At 46.3% G+C, this 17708-nt stretch overlaps 1 protein-coding gene across 2 annotated transcripts in view; it reads left to right on the top strand.

Moving 5' to 3' along the window:
* Nucleotides 1-17708, top strand: part of DNAI3 (dynein axonemal intermediate chain 3) — a 623392-nt gene that overhangs the window by 514659 nt on the left and 91025 nt on the right. For both annotated transcript variants that reach the window (XM_069232274.1, XM_069232273.1), the window contains exon 21: nt 8906-8997. In XM_069232274.1, the coding sequence (XP_069088375.1) occupies nt 8906-8997 (92 nt within the window). The remainder of the gene's footprint in view (nt 1-8905; nt 8998-17708) is intronic.

Genomic DNA, 17708 nt, shown 5'->3' with positions numbered 1-17708 from the left:
TATTTATAAGATATTGAATGCAAAGCAAAACAAATACTTCACCGTGTGGGAAACTATCTACAGCTTCATCTTTCTAAGGTCTGCAAGCTGATGACCCCTGTCAGCCGCGAGAAAGAGATTCATCTACCCACACGGGATTGCTGGCAGCTGGCGCCAAGCTCCAGCACGAGGTCCGGCAGATTCGAATCTGACCCTCTGCAGCCTGTTACATTCGTTACAAAGGTGTGCCCCCTCCTCTCAGACCTGGGAAACTGAGCAAGCCTTTTGGAGACTGGCCAGGTCTCCAAGACTACTCCTGTTCCCAAGCTCAAGCAGAGAGAACAACACCATGTACCCTCTCTTATCAGGTCTAGTCTACTGTGAGAAAAACATCTTGGTTCTCTGGTGCAAAAACACAGCTTGGAAAAATACAGCTTGGATTCTCAACTGCAATGTCTAACTCCACGTTAAAGGCAATGGGCAGCTAACCTAAATATCAAATGCAATGTCTAGTGTCATGTCAAAGCCAATAGGCAGCTGAGCTGAATACAAAATGCAATGTATAATATCATGTCAAAGCCAATAGGCAGCGGAGCTGAATACAAAATGTAATGTATAATATCATGTCAAAGCCAATAGGCAGTTAAGCTGAATACAAAATGCAATATATAATATCATGTCAAAGCCCATAGGCAGAATATCTAATAGCATGTCAAAGTCAATAGGCAGCTAAATTGAATACATCATGTCAAAGCCAATAGGAATGCAATGTCAAAGCCAATAGGCGGCTAGACTGGATACAGCATGTCAAAGCCAATAGGCAGAATACAGAATGTAATGGCTAATGCAATGTCAAAGCCCATAGGCGGCTCAACTGAATACAGAAAGTAATGGCTAATGCCATGTCAAAGCCAATAGGCAGAATACAGAATGTAATGACTAATGCAATGTCAAAGCCCATAGGCGGCTAAACTGAATACAGAAAGTAATGGCTAATGCCATGTCAAAGCCCATAGGCGGCTCAACTGAACAAAACATACCATGTGCTACTGGTGAACATTGAGCAACTAATATGCGCAGTGGTGAAACACAAAGTCATTGGTCAAAACAAACTCCATCAAATGGCAGTACATTCCGCCCTTTGACCAATGAATTTTTGTTTCACATATCTCCTGTTTTAAACAAAAACACACAAAAAAACAAAACATTATCAGCAAGTCAGATTTGAATGATCAAAGCAATCCCTGTAAAGCAATAGAAGTGAATTAACACATTGATTTCATAACCTTTCACATCTAATACATCTACATAGAAAAGACTGGGCAATTTTTATACTCTGAATGAGTCTCTAACCCAACAGTGTTAGCAATTTGATGTGGCATGAGTTCTGCTCATGTAAAGGTGCACGGTCCACCTGAAAGGTTTTCTGGAAGATAAGCAAAAGTCAGAGTTCCATACGAGAAGGGAAAAAAAAAAAAAACCACAGCTTAGTTCCAGTGGAAGAATGCAATCAAACAAGTTGAACTTGAACTGAAGGCGCAGTTTGCGCAAAATGGATCCATGGTGCTGGCACTTTACTCAGCCAGGTTCAGGTTGGGGATTCGGTCCCTTCCCCGACCCCACACGCACACACCGGAAGGGGGACCACACAGCACACTCAGGGACAGTGGCGAAACGTGGTAGGATCTGCAAAAGAAACAAGTATGACTTTTCTTGCAAATAACATTTTTCATTTAAACTGCACCCTTCCTCTTTCTTTCCCTGTTTTATAATCAGCAGGACGTTTTTGAGGCCCTTTGTTATATTTTCTGCAGGTTCTGGAGGATCACTTAGGGCTTCAGCCCACACATCAGCACTGAGGTTTTTATCTGCTGCGCCACAGCTTCCCTTTTCTTGCACTGTCAGAAGGGCTGGGGCAGACTCCTTCTTTAACAAACCTCCATTCACTGCACTTTTGCCAATTTGGGCCATTCTGTCTCCAATTTGTATGAATGAATCAGATTCTTTTCTAGATATCAGCATAATTTCGATTTTTCCTTGGTAATCTGCAGCAATCACTCTCCCTAAAACCTGATCAATTTGCCATTTCTGATCTGGTAACTTTCCTCTCCCCAACTGCTCTGTGACTGCTTGCATGACAGATTGCTTTTGTGCGTGCTGCACAGTTTTTATCAAATCTAGGGGAATGTGCATCTCTCTCATCTCTGCCCACCTGTAAGTGGCTTTTTCTCTCAGCTGTTCACATTTCTGGGGCACCCACTTAGCCATCCCCACTAAGGCAGAATTCTGGGTGTACACTTCTCTCTCTGAATCTTTCTCATTAACATCTGCAAGGTAATTGAACCAGTTAGGTGCTAAAACATTAGCAATGAACCAAAAATCAGCGTAAAAATGACACATCTCACGTAGCTCTTGCTTTAAAATCTGACACACATTATACAACGCTGTTCCTTCTACTGTGCCAGAAAACAACATTTCAGTCAATGAATCATTAGTAAAACAAACATGCTTTTTATCTTCAGTGGACACGAATTCAAATGATGCACTCAACTTCACTGGGGACTCTTTTATCTGTGGTACTCTAGCCCTGTCTTGCAAGTACCAGATCCATTGTATGATTCTAGCTAGGGGCACTATTTTCTTTCCTTGTTCATGATTTACGTGTACATAAGTATTTGCACTCAATTTCACTGCGCAGAAACCTGAAGTCTGCATTATTTCATTTGCCAAATCACAAGCGCGCAGCTGCATATTATTTTTCACAGTGACCATATACAAAAGTGTTAGGATTTCTCTCAAATGAGGGCTATTCTTTTTCCAAAAATCAAACAAGCTAATGAAAGTCGGCTCTTGCTCTAAAATCTTTGGTTTTACTTGTGCATTTTGCAACGGTAACTCGTAAATCACATTCTGGTCTCTCTCGTCCGTGTTATCAGTTAAGGAATGCATTTTGTCTGCCAAAAACCCTGGCTCACACGAAAACTCAGTGCAGCTCGGAGCTGTCTTAACCCCCTCATTACTGGAATGGGAAAAGAAAGAACCAACATTTTTATAACTTTCAGCATTATTTTGAATTATTGTATCCTGGCTAATTTGCTCACGTAAATTCCTATTTTCATGTTCCAACTTCCTACATTTCTCCTGCATTTCTCTGTAAGCAGATAAAGGTATCCAGACCTTTCTGTCATCATTACTTCCAAAAGACACGTTTTCTACATATGTACAACAGGAATTATTTCTCGAAGCACTATCAGGCATTTTAGCTACACATGCATTTTCAAAAATGGTCTGCTGTGCTTCTGTAATTCTCCAAACAGAAAACAATTCACAGTTTTTCTTAGCACCATCGGGCAGTTTACCAACACATGCATTCTCAGACATGGTCTGCCGTGCTACTGTGATTCTCCAAAAAAAACAATTTCTGTAATTCTCCAAACAACAAAAACAATTACACTTTTAAAGTGTGCACTTAGAAATCTACCAACTCGTCAACACCCTCTTAATCACCTCTTAATGACTGACCCCACTTCTGGTACCAATTGTAGTGCTTTTTCTCTTATCTAGTTTTAAAGCACATACATAAAACACCAGAAATGCACTTCTGAGGTCAAAGAAGCCTTTTATTGTTGTTAATTCTTCCCCAACCCCAATTTTTATGTATGACGAATTAGTAGCTTTCAAGTCTGCGTTAATCAAACAAAATATATCAGTTTGCAATATACACAGCAGGTTATATTTATAAGATATTGAATGCAAAGCAAAACAAATACTTCATCGTGTGGGAAACTATCTACAGCTTCATCTTTCTAAGGTCTGCAAGCTGATGACCCCTGTCAGCCGCGAGAAAGAGATTCATCTACCCACACGGGATTGCTGGCAGCTGGCGCCAAGGTCCAGCACGAGGTCCGGCAGATTCGAATCTGACCCTCTGCAGCCTGTTACATTCGTTACAAAGGTGTGCCCCCTCCTCTCAGACCTGGGAAACTGAGCAAGCCTTTTGGAGACTGGCCAGGTCTCCAAGACTACTCCTGTTCCCAAGCTCAAGCAGAGAGAACAACACCATGTACCCTCTCTTATCAGGTCTAGTCTACTGTGAGAAAAACATCTTGGTTCTCTGGTGCAAAAACACAGCTTGGAAAAATACAGCTTGGATTCTCAACTGCAATGTCTAACTCCACGTTAAAGGCAATGGGCAGCTAACCTAAATATCAAATGCAATGTCTAGTGTCATGTCAAAGCCAATAGGCAGCTGAGCTGAATACAAAATGCAATGTATAATATCATGTCAAAGCCAATAGGCAGCGGAGCTGAATACAAAATGTAATGTATAATATCATGTCAAAGCCAATAGGCAGTTAAGCTGAATACAAAATGCAATATATAATATCATGTCAAAGCCCATAGGCAGAATATCTAATAGCATGTCAAAGTCAATAGGCAGCTAAATTGAATACATCATGTCAAAGCCAATAGGAATGCAATGTCAAAGCCAATAGGCGGCTAGACTGGATACAGCATGTCAAAGCCAATAGGCAGAATACAGAATGTAATGGCTAATGCAATGTCAAAGCCCATAGGCGGCTCAACTGAATACAGAAAGTAATGGCTAATGCCATGTCAAAGCCAATAGGCAGAATACAGAATGTAATGACTAATGCAATGTCAAAGCCCATAGGCGGCTAAACTGAATACAGAAAGTAATGGCTAATGCCATGTCAAAGCCCATAGGCGGCTCAACTGAACAAAACATACCATGTGCTACTGGTGAACATTGAGCAACTAATATGCGCAGTGGTGAAACACAAAGTCATTGGTCAAAACAAACTCCATCAAATGGCAGTACAGTGAGTCAGTCATTCTGAGGTTCTGCTTACCAAAGCCCTCTTCTGCATCAGAAAGAGTCTCTTTCCCTCGACATCAAGAGATGCTTGATGTTCTGCATTGACGAGATGAAACAGTTTAGTCGTACAGATCATAAATTGCTTGTTCATTATTTCTCCCGTACAAAGGTCTTCCATTGTTCAAACAAGTTAACAGATAGGCATCTGCTTCATCAATATATGTCATGCCAAAGCCAATCATCCCATGGAGGAGCAGAGTTCTTTTATGCAAAAAGTGGTTGTAATAACTCCATGTATGCTGGAGTGCTGTGGGTGGATATCGGCACCGTGGCCACATGGAAGAACTGCCGTACGGTCATGGAGCACTCGTGTTTGGACACAGAAGCAATGAGTGATTCAGCAGTGTGACAATCCAGTTCTTTTTAATTAGTTTGCATACGGTGTGCCTGCTTTACCTCCTCCTCCCATTTTGATGTTGTTATTGCCACTAGTACTGTTTGCTATTCTAATTCTAGCATGTGGATCTATTTAAAATCCAGTCTTCCAGCTTTAGTATCACATGATTCACATGCTGTCCTCCCTTCTACCCATTTTGAGGCTCACTAATTCTAAATTATTTACACATGTACATCAAAATCCGAGGTATGGTGGCCTCGGGTGAGTGGAACTCAAAGCACTTTTGGCCTCATTGGCTAGAGTTTGGGTACTTTCCAGTGAGGTAAATGTGCTACTAAGGAAGGCATTTTCTTTGACAGATTGATGTGCTTACTGTTGTGAATGAAGACTGACTGGAGGTTGCTGCCTCAATGACAATGAATGATGAAAGCATGGTAATATATAAAAACAAATACCAGTACTGAATAACTGTAATTACATGTAAGCATAATTTATTTTGTGACATGCATTGTGCCCTTCCAGAGAACTTCATTAATACAGCACATAAAACTTAATCATTCCACATGACATGCAACTTAATATTGTCGCACAGCAAATATCATGAGTAAGTTAAGGTCCACAGTTATGAAGGACTGTACAGTTTTTACAAATAAGGTCACTACACACCTCTCCCAAGTCTCAATTTAAAAAGACATGGCATCTATGTATTTCAAATCAGCTGCCAGCAATTAACAGTTCCCCAATTGCTGTAGGGTTGGGAGTAGTCATCCTACTGTGTGTGGAGTTACAGTTTTAGGTGTACCTGCCCAGCGAAGTCTAGCACTTTGCTAGGTTTGCCACATAAACCCAGGTGGAGCATATGCTAGTGGTGTCTAGAATTAAATTCACTGTTCAAAGGAACACAGGACAGGCTATTCACAAACTGCATTTTGTAGTATGTTTAGTAGCACTACAACAGTACAACTAAAGTCTCACAAAATGCTATTCACAAACCTATGAGTATAAATCTCCACCTCCACCTCTCCTATCTTCTCTGTGGGGAGATCCTCTCACAAGTACGTTTACCAATTAGAAATAAATGTAGGAGGTAGCAGGGAGAGTGGCTGTAGAAAAGGGCGTATTAAATTTGAGGGGTAATAGGAAGAGTAAAGAGGCACTTGGGGACGGTTATGGAGTGGTTTAGGGAGGTACCTGCCCCAACCCACGAAAGAGTAAACCCAGAGCTATTCACAAACAGCACTTCTAAATTTACTACAACAAAAAAAGACCCAAAATTGTAGTAAATGATTCCAGAACAGAAATGGAGTAAGTTCCGCAGCACACATGGCCAACCACTGACACTAAAACACCCTTTCCTGGAAAATAATGGCGGTGGGAATGTAAAGTAAAACCCTGTAGGAAATAATGTTAAATAATGTTAAATCAAGTTATTTAAAACCGTTAAATGTATAAATAAATATAATATCATGTTAAAGAGCTAAAAGAATAAAACAAATTTATTTTTAATTCTAACATATTTAACAACCTTTTTTGAATTCATAACAAAATAAAATATAGTAAAAATATTTTGTCAAATATGAATGTAAATGAATTTTATATATTTATTTTAAATGTAAAACAAAGTAAAACAATGCTGCAGCACTGCTAGCTTAATATCACACCTAAAGTTAAAAAATATTTTATTTTGCATTAATAATTATTAAAAGTGATTTATAGAATTAATAAGAGTTGTATTATATTTTCATTTGTTAAAATAAGTTTTCAATTAAAATATGTTTAAAATATTTTGTAATTAAAAATAAATATGCATTAGTTTTGGATATTTTTCTAAATATAAAATTGTATTTATTTAGATTCTTAACATTTAAGTAATATTTTTTTACCAATTTTTTCCTAGGGGGTTTTATTTTGCACTCATATCTCCATTATTTTCTTTGGGAAGGTGTTGTACTATGAATTTCTGGTCATGTGTGGTGCAGGACTTACTAATGTTTCCTTTTGGCGGCACATGTAAGTATGCACTTTTGAGTACATTTACTCTATGATTTTGTGAATATCCCAATGTAGTAAAGTTACTCAAAAGTGTTAGAGTAATTTCTGTGTGAAATTTACTCACAAGTGCAAGTTACCTTTTAATTAGTCCCAAGGTTTTCATAGGACAGGTTTTCATAGTAGACCGAGGGGTGTATCTCTAACATTCAGGAATTTATATATTGTTTTCTTTGTGAGTCCCCCTTTTAGAGCAGAGATAAGAGACAAGAATCCTTATGGCCAAGGCGGGACTGGCCGTACCTGGCATCCGCATTTCCCTGGGAGGCTGGCAGGGTGGGAGGCCGCTTTTGTTACTGGGGGTCCCAGTTTTGTAGCAGTACAGCAGCTTTAAAAGCACCGCAGAGTCTCCTGTATATGCAACTGTTTTCAGGCAACAATGAAAGTGCCAGGAAAACTCTGGCGATTAAGGTACCTGCTGGCGAGAGGTTGGAATTTTGTTTAGTGTCAGTTTTGACTCATCTAAGGTAGCGCAGAGGGTTAATATACCTGCTACAAAGAATGCGTACTATGCAGATCACAGAACAGTATTTTATATGCAATGCTCAGTGAAATACTGTTTTCTTCACAGAGATCCTTTTGTTAATATGCAGTTCACAAGTTATAAACATAATCCTGCACAGTGAGCTACACTGCATTGTACACTTTAGAAAGTTATGTTTTTCCCCATTCTTTGAGTATCCTAATTTTGCTACAAAAAAAAATGGTTTATTTGGGTAGAAATAAATTATTCTTAGTAAAGTTAACCCTAAACACTGTGTTGTGTTCTGATTCCTGATTTTATGCTTCCAGACAAACCACTCTTAGAAAATGCCTACCAGTATGGATGACATGTGAATCCTACACCTTGTAGTCCCCTTTGTCTTATGTAACGTTTTCTAGACACTGATTCACACACGTATGATTCATTACCTTTGTATGTGTGGGTGATTTAGAGTGCTCCTTCACCCTAAGCTCGTGAGAGAGGCACTATAAAGCAAAATAAATACATATGAGAGAAGGCTATAGAGAGATTGGGGTGCTGCTAGAGGGTGATTGTGAGGGATTCAATAAATACTGTTGTATCAGGGTCATCATTTACTATGCTTTAAAATTAATACAATTGAATATAAAATAAAAAGTCTGTTGTAGAATGCACTGTTTTTCCCTTTTTTCTCAAATTGTCTTGGGGCAGAACCTCACAGGCCCCATTGTAGTGGTCAGACTCACTCACTATGCACCCTTTTGGGGCTGATCTGACTAAATTTGCCAGGGCTTCTTTGGGTTCCCCGTCCGGCCATGCTCAAGGTACATATAGACCAGTGTGATTCATTTGGTCCATTGCCTGAATGTTTGGAAGAAGGCTTTTCCTACCATGGAGGGATGTGGAATTCACTTTTATCATCGCTGTACTGAAAAAACCAATTGGCAGCCATTTCGTGTATCCCAAATAACTGCATTACAAAGACCAGATAATTCAGGGTAAGTTTTAGCTCTCTTGTGGTTGTGTCAGTATCATGCCTAAAATCTGTAACGTTGCAATGGACGTCTTTGTGAAGATTTTAATTATTGGTGCCTTTATCGATGCGTTTTCTTGGTAAATATTGCCAACGCAGTTTTAAACCCATTTCCATTCACTTTTTCCATTAATTACGTAACAGCAAAACAACGCTTTCTGGCTTTATCAGACGACAACGGGACATTGCATGTGTTGGAGATTCCATGGACTTTGCGCAATCCTTCCCACAATGAGGTTCGTAAAACTGTACAAAATAATTTCAAGGACATTTTTGAAGCTCTTTGCAAACTTTTTCAAATTTTCTTTTTGGGTTGCCCTTGATGCCAATGATCGGTTAAGTAATTTTGATTACAGATTGTAGGATTAGGATTTTGGTTTTATTAAATGAGTGCGTGGGGTGATCCAAATGTTGGGATTTCTGCCTTCACAACATTCGTGCTAAGTAAATTGTCCATTATGGTCAAGGCATGTTCTCCTACTTTTTGGGAGAGTGTGCATCATCAGAGCATGTGTGATGACTGATTAATGTATAACTTCCGAAAATACATGTACGGAGGATCTTTTTCACTGGCTTGTGTGGAAAAAATCTTTCATGGAACTGAAACTACACCAAACTATTTAATAATGCTTGGCTTAGGTTTATTTAGTAGTTTGGTGACTCATGATGTAATATATTTATTGGATACAGGTTGATTCTCCCTGCTTATCTTACTGCGTATGCCATCTCCTTTTACAAGTTTTAGTATACACCTTTCAATATTTCCCACTGTTAATTCTGTCCTAAAAAAATGATCTACAAAGAATGAATATCATGACCTGACAAATTGTCAAAATAGTTGTTATAAGCTATTTCAGTGAAGCCCAACTTAGGCCTTGGAGGGGTAGGCTCTACTACTGATTTTCAGGGTAGGAACTTAAGATGCATGTACATAGAGTGAATCTAGAAGTAGCTTATTTATATTTTGAGTCGATATCCTGAAAATCTGGCCCTTGTCGATCTATGTTTGACACCTCACTTCATAGGATAACAAATATAATCTTACACAACCCGTATTAAAGTAGAACTCAAGGCTTTGTGATAATGGCCATTATTCGCGCACTAATATTTGTGGCCAGAAAAAATAGTGTGACATCAAAATCATCCCTCTCTGCTGTGAAATGGAGGCTTCACAGTTCATTCATAAAACAGTTCCCCGCACTATTGTGTCTGACTACTGCAGTCTTTAAGTGCTTATAGCGCACTTCCACTTCCACTACAATCTTGTCTTACGCTGTGTGGTTCTCTGGCTCTATCACCATGATGCCTAGCATTTGTGGTCTCTGACCACTTTCCATCTTTTTCCGTAGTTTTGATTCTGTCCTAAAGTCAGCTTTGCTGTCTTTCCAGACCCATGTGTTACAAACAAACTATATAGAGAGGCTTTTAGTCAACTCTAATCGTCCAGTCAGCTGTTAAAAAAAACCCTCAAATTATGGTTCTCCCGCCACAGTACACACTTTGTGTGACTGTATATTGCTTGTACACATGTATACATCTATCTAAAAAACAGTCCCACAAGTTTAGAAAGTTGAAGCCAGATGCTAGTACCTATATGTATTAGGATGTCATCAGCTGCTTTCATAACAATCAAGACATGTATTGAAAGCTCAGTAGTGACTCATTTTCATAAACCAGCTTTGGCCTATATATGCTATAAAACACAAATAACTAAAATAGGAAAGGATCGTGTGCAAATTTATATGTTGAAGCCACACCACTAGTTTTAGAAAGGGCATTTAAAAAATGCATCTGACTCGAGAGCAACATCTAACAATGACTTGCGTTACTGCAACTTTGTGAGAAAAAGTTTCAGGCTCTTGCATCTGACTCATGAGAGACATCTATTAAAACTTGAAGCGCCCCAGGTGCATGAAGTAGTTTTTTCAGGCTGTTGCATGCTACTCAAGAAGAACATATAGGTGGTCATTACAACCCTGGCGGTCGGTGTTAAAGCGGCGGTAAGACCGCCAACAGGCCGGCAGTAAAAAAATAGCAATTACGACCGTGGCGGAAACCGCCAACATAGACAGCCACTTTAACACTCCGAACGCCACGGCGGTACAAACAAACAGCGCGGCGGTCACCGCCAACAGACAGGCGGGAGACAATGTACCGCCCACACTATTATGACAGGCCAATCCGCCACCTTTTCCGGGGCGGATTCACCACGGATAAAAACGCAGCGGAAACAGGAATCCCGAAGGGAAAACGCTCACCTCTACACACCCCACGAGGAAGGAGGACGCCATGGATCCGGTACTCCAAATTCTCCCTGCAATAGACTTCCTGCTCCTCTACCAGGAGCACGAACTCCGGCGGCGAAGACCACGGTGAGTACAGCACCTACGACACAGGGAATGGGGAAGGGAAAAGAGAGTGACACACACACGCAACACGCAACACCCCCACCCTCACCCACTACAACACACTCACTAATGCAAAACAATCCATCACAGTTACACCCCCCAAGCCCCCCGGACGAATGCAAAGACAATAGAAAATGAGTGTAACCATTGTAATATATTAAAAGCAAGTAGGCAGAAATAAATATATACACCAGGTACAAAAGATATACCAAGCATAGTAGTCCAGGTAGTGCTCTAAGAAAGTCCGAGGAACACTGGGACCACACGGTATGGCCGAGGCCCACACAAGATCCCCGACCATGACGGAGAGAACACTGCAGGGGCATCAGAGAGCAACTAAACAGGCACCTCAGGGGGAGGGAAAGGGGGGGCACCACGAGGGGGCCACATGCCCACTGTTCAATCCTGGGGAGTGCTAAGCCACAGTCTTTCAAGTCTCTACAGTGGGTGGGTTGCCCACTGTTCAATCCTGGGGAGTGCAAAGCCACAGTCTCTCAAGTCTCTACAGTGGGTGGGTTGCCCACTGCCATATCCTGGGGAGTGCAAAGCCACAGTCTCTCAAGTCTCACAAGTGGGTGGATTGCCCACTGCCATATCCTGGGGAGTGCAAAGCCACAGTCTCTCAAGTCTCTACAGTGGGTGGGTTGCCCACTGCCCTATCCTGGGGAGTGCAAAGCCACAGTCTCTCAAGTCTCTACAGTGGGTGGGTTGCCCACTGCCATATCCTGGGGAGTGCAAAGCCACAGCCTCTCAAGTGGATAACAGTCTCCACTGGTTCTGGAGGGGGCATGGTGCCCAGAGTGCATCATTCACCCCGTGACGGACTCAGTTGCATCAGTGCCCTTGCCGCTCATGGGCCAGCGGTGCTTGAGATGGCGGTGCCCTATTCAGCTGTGCTTGAGATGGCGGTGCCCTGTTCAGCGGTGCTTGAGACGGCGGTGCCCTGTTTTGCGGTGCTTGAGACGGCGGTGCCCTGTTCAGCGGTGCTTGAGACGGCGGTGCCCTGTTCAGCGGTGCTTGAGACGGCGGTGCCCTGTTCAGCGGTGCTTGAGACGGCGGTGCGCTGTTCAGCGGTGCTTGAGATGGCGGTGCCCTGTTCAGCGGTGCTTGAGATGGCGGTGCCCTGTTCAGCGGTGCTTGAGATGGCGGTGCCCTGTTCAGCGGTGTTTGAGGTGGCGGTCTCCATTGCAGGGACTCAGTTGCTGGCAGTCCTTCATGGCCCAGCGGGGCATTTTACTGGCGGGCTTTCATGGCCCAGCTGGGCTTGTGCTGACGGGCCTGTCCTGGGCAGGTGGGCTTGTGCTGGCGGTCCTGGGCAGCTGGGCTTGTGCTGGCGGGCCCTTCCTGGGCAGGTGGGCTGGGTTGCGGGCCCCTACTGGGCAGGTGGGCTGGTCCTGGCGGGCCCCTCCTGGGCAGCTGGGCTGGTGCTGGCGGGCCTGTCCTGGGCAGGTGGGCTGGTGATGGCGGTTCTGTCCTGGGCAGCTGGGCTTGTGCTGGCGGGCCCTTCCTGGGCAGGTGGGCTGGTGCTGGCGGGCCCCTCCTGGGCAGCTGGGCTGGTGCTGGCGGGCCCCTTCTGGGCAGCTGGGCTGGTGCTGGCGGTCCTGTCCTGGGCAGATGGGCGGGTGCTGGCGGTCCTGTCCTGGGCAGCTGGGCTGGTGCTGGCGGGCCCCTCCTGGGCAGCTGGGCTGGTGCTGGCGGGCCTGTCCTGGGTAGGTGGGCTGGTGCTGGTGGTCCTGTTTGGGCAGGTGGGCTGGTGCTGGCGGGCCCCTCCTGGGTAGCTGGGCTGGTGCTGGCGGTCCTGTCCTGGGCAGCTGGGCTTGTGCTGGAGGTGGCCTCCTGGGCAGTGAGGATGATGGCGGTCTTCTCCACCGTGCTGCTCTTCCCAGACTTGCCGGGTTTCTTGTGGCCCTTCCCCACCTTGGAAGGTGTCACAGCTGACTCCACAGTCCCACAGGGACCCCTGGGAGCGGCTTTGGTGGCTGAAGTCGTCCCCCACTACCGCCGGGCACTGGCCAACTTCTGATGCTTGACAGGTGGGGGACTGTCTGTGCTGTGGCTCCGTGCCACACTGGCTGCCCTGGTGGCCGGTGCACTCCAGATTCCGGTGACTACAGGCACCACTGGTCCCTGAGAGGTTGTGGCTGAGGAGCTAGTTCGGGACCTATGAGACGGACGGGGTGGGGGAGGTGTGGGAAAGAGGTCAAGGTTGGCCAGGAAAGGTTTTTGGGACACACTGGGACGGGTAGCTGGTGGGGGTTTGGGAGTGGAGGAAGAGGTGGTGGTTGTAGGAGGTGTACGTTTGGTGACTTTGGGTGAAGGTGCATGCGCTGGAGGCTGTCGTGAGGTGGATGGCTGTCGGGTGGGTGTGTGCCTGCGTTTGTGTATCTTGGGAGGGGGCGTCACAGACACACTGGGAGAGGACACAGGGGACGTGTGAATGGTAGTGGGGGTGGTGACTGCACCTGAGCGGGGTGTGGTGATGGGTGTGCTGGAGAGGGATGTAGTGGCTGTAGAGGTAGTGCATGCAGGTGTGAGTGTAGACGAGACTGGGAGGGAGGAGGGAGACGAGGAGGAGGGGGTCACAGTGGAGGCAGTGGATGTTGGTGTGTCTGCATGTGTGTGATGCATGCGTGAGTGACTGTGGGATGTGTGGTGTTTATGTTTGCCTGAGCTTCCCTTGTGTGTTGACGTGTGTGCATGCTGGTCTGTAGGTGTGCTTGGGATAGGCTGAGGTACAGGTGATTGGGTCTGGGTGGAGGAAGTTGGAGGGGGGAGGCTAGACACAGGGACAATGGCTGCCATCAGTGCTGAGGCCATAGTCTGAAAAGCTCGCTGAAGGGCCGCCTGACCAGAATGAATGCCCTTCAGGAATGCATTTGTTTGTTGCAACTGCCTTTCTACACCCTGGGTGGCATTCAAAATGGTAGCCTGCCCAACAGTGAGGGACCTGAGGAGGTCAATGGCCTCCTCACTGAGGGCAGCAGGGGTGACTGGGGCAGGGACTGAGGTGCCTGGGGCGAAGGTGATGCCCACCCTCCTGGGTGAGCGGGCACGGGGCAAAGGCTGAGGGGCTACTGGGAGGGCAGTGTTGGTAGGGGGGATGGCGGCTGTACCTGTAGATGTGGGGGGCACAGATGTTGCCGCCACCACAAGGGAGCTCCCATCAGAGGACGAGTCCGTGTCGCTGGTGTCAGCTCCTGTCCCTGCCGTGGAGCTCCCCTCACCCTCCGTCCCACTGGTGAACTCCGAGTCCGTAGTTTTGCCCTCCAGGGCCATGTGGGATGCAGCTCCCTCTTGCGCCGGTGCCACTGCTTCTCCACCTGATGATGCTAATGCACACAAGAACAGGGAGACCACAAAAAGGGGGGGGAGACGACAGAAGAAAGACATGTTGAGTGCATGCATTACCGCTACAGTTGGCGGACACGACAGACACAGAAGCCCCCTGCACTATGCCGCGCTCTTGGGCTCCACTGTTCAATTCCTGGGAAATGGCCTACAAGGCTATGGACGACATCTGCACACATAGATGTCACAAGGGCATGACTAGGTGTAGTTGTCACTCTACCGAGGTGGGGTGGGGTGACACATGGCCTGCCTTACGGAGGGGCCTTGCCTACGGAACTCGCCCTGGCCTAGGGAAACCCACACTCCACCTCCCCCACCCAGACACCTCCACTGCGCGCAAAGTCAGCAGAATGAGAGTGTACTCACCCCCTTGTGTCTGCTGTGATGCCCTCAAGCGCCCATCCAACTTCGGGTAGGCCACCGCCAGGATCCTGAACATCAGGGGGGTCATGGTGCGACGGGCACCCCTCCCACGTTGGGAGGCCATCCCCAGCTGAGCCTCCGCCGTCTTCTTGCTCCAGCGGCGAATGTCCTCCCATCTTTTCCGGCAGTGGGTGCTCCGTCTGTAGTAGACCCCCAGGGTCCGGATGTCCTTGGCGATGGCACGCCAAATATCTTTTTTCTGGTGGGTGCTGACCTACATGAAATGTACAGGGGAAAAAGAGAAGTTATTACCAACTGCACCGTCAAAGTGATTGGCCCCCATCCCTACCCTTGCCATCTAGCACATGCATTCACCGTCTTTCATGCACGCAGCACTCTCCCCCCTTTCTTCTTACATCCAGCCCTCTCCACACAGGCATAACCCATACAAGATGCTCCCTGTATACTTACCTGTTTGTCTAGAGGACCGTAGAGTAGCGTGTACTGAGGGAGGACCCCGTCCACGGGTTTCTCCAACTCCTCCGATGTGAAGGCAGGGGCCCTTTCCCCAGACACTCGAGCCATTGTCTCTTCTAGACCGAGGTCACGGCAGCACTTGCAGAGTAGGTCCTCTCCTGTCGAAGATCAGGTATCGAGTGATTGAACAGATGGAAAATGGCGGTCACGTCCACGGCGGTGCGTACCGTCACCGCCGGCGTACATCGTCATTGGCTCCTGGGACCCATAGGGTCCAATGTTAACCAATGCAGCATTGCGCTGCTGTCTTTGACCGCCTACCGTGACGGTCTACAACGCCAGCGCAGTTACCTCACATCCCATTGTCCCACTTTACAGGTCAGGCAGCCGCCATTTCAGGGGCCAACATGGCTTCATTTTCAACTGCGTCACACATACCTAGGCCTAGACTCAACACACATACAGGCCACCTTTTGTGTATGAATGGTGTTCTGGGTAAACTGTGGGTACGTACCTCTCAGTTTTTTGACTCTGTGCTCGCTGTTGTCCTTCATAGGCACCGTCCGCTGGGACATGTGAGGAGATGGCGGCATCCTCCGGTGTACCGACCGTTGGTGGATCTGTCGACAATGGAGGAGCGACATGTGATTATCACCTACAGGCTTGACCGTGCACAATCCAGGAACTGTGTACCCAGTTGGAGCCAGACCTGATGTCAGCAATCCGCCATCCCACAGGAATCCCCCCTCAAGTGCAGGTGCTGTCAGTGCTCCATTTCCTTGCAAGTGGGTCTTTTCAAACAACAGTGGCCATAGCATCAGGGATGTCCCAGCCTATGTTTTCTAACGTATTGTCAAGAGTGTTGTCTGCCCTTCTGAAACACATGCGGAGCTACATCGTTTTTCCTCAGGTGGAGGATTTGCCTACAGTGAAAGGTGATTTCTATGCCCTGGGACACATCCCCAACATCATAGGTGCCATTGATGGGACCCATGTGGCTTTGGTCCCCCCCCACAGGAGTGAACAGGTGTACAGAAACCGGAATAGTTATCATTCGATGAATGTGCAGATGGTATGGTTGGCAGACCAGTACGTCTCCCATGTGAATGCCATGTTCCCTGGCTCAGTGCATGACGCCTACATCCTGCGGAATAGCAGCATCCCTTATGTGATGGGTCAACTCCAGAGGCACCGTGTGTGGCTATTAGGTGAGCACCTGGAAGCTAGTCAGTGGGAATGGTTGTCTGGGTCTGGGGATATCCCTCCAGGTTACTGTGTGTCTAACAGTTGTCCCTCGCCATTTGCAGGTGACTCTGGTTACCCCAACCTGTCATGGCTACTGACCCCAGTGAGGAATCCCAGGACAAGGGCAGAGGAACGCTACAATCAGGCCCATGGGCGAACTAGGAGGGTGATCGAGCGGACCTTCGGCCTCCTGAAGGCCAGGTTCCGGTGCCTCCATATGACAGGTGGATCCCTATTCTACTCACCAAAGAAGGTGTGCCAGATCATCGTGGCCTGCTGTATGCTTCACAACTTGGCTTTGCGATGACTGGTGCGTTTTCTGCAGGAGGATGGTCCAGATGGCGGTGTTGTTGCAGCTGTGGAGCCTGTGGACAGTGAAGACGAGGAAGAAGACATGAACAACAGGGACTCAGTGATCCAGCAATATTTCCAGTGAGGCACAGGTAAGAGTACAGACCTGCCTACTACATGTACTTTAACACTACTACCTCTCTACTGTCTGTTGTTTTCACCCAGTGTATGGTCACTGAGTTGTCACTTTCCCTTACGATTTCACAGATCTGGGTCCCACTGTGTGACATCTGCTTAGATTCCTCATGGACTAGAGATGTGTGACATAGGAATGTTGACATTACAATTGAAAGAGCATTTTGTCACTGTAATTGCTAATACAGTATTTCGAAATCACAGACAGACTCCAGATTGTTTTGTGCTTTAAGTGTGTTTATTTAAGTGCTCAATATTGGAGGGGGTAGTGAAATGGTGAGGGGTGATGGCGGAGGAATGTCCATGGCAGAGTCCAGTCTATTAGTCTCACAGGTGCATTGCCCATATGGGCATAGGAAGTGGAGCTGGGGCAGTTTAAGTATGGACAGGGTGACAAAGTGGGACAGTAGGATGACAATCAGGGTGGTCTCATTTCTTGGCGGGGGTCTTGGCATCGTGCTCTGTCTTGTTCCTGGATCTTAGTGACCGTTTGCGGGGTGGTTCTCCCTCTGCAGGGGGTGGGGTGCTGGTGTGGTGGTCCTGTGGCGGGGCGTCCTGTCCACTAGCACTGGTGGAGGTGGTGGGCAGTTCATCGTCCATGCTAGTGTCAGGGGCCCCTT

This window comes from Pleurodeles waltl, chromosome 4_2 (assembly GCF_031143425.1).
Source record: "Pleurodeles waltl isolate 20211129_DDA chromosome 4_2, aPleWal1.hap1.20221129, whole genome shotgun sequence".
NCBI classification, from domain to species: domain Eukaryota; kingdom Metazoa; phylum Chordata; class Amphibia; order Caudata; family Salamandridae; genus Pleurodeles; species Pleurodeles waltl.
The sequence above is the reverse complement of the archived record's forward strand: the minus strand, read 5'-3'. Positions and strand labels throughout refer to the sequence as shown.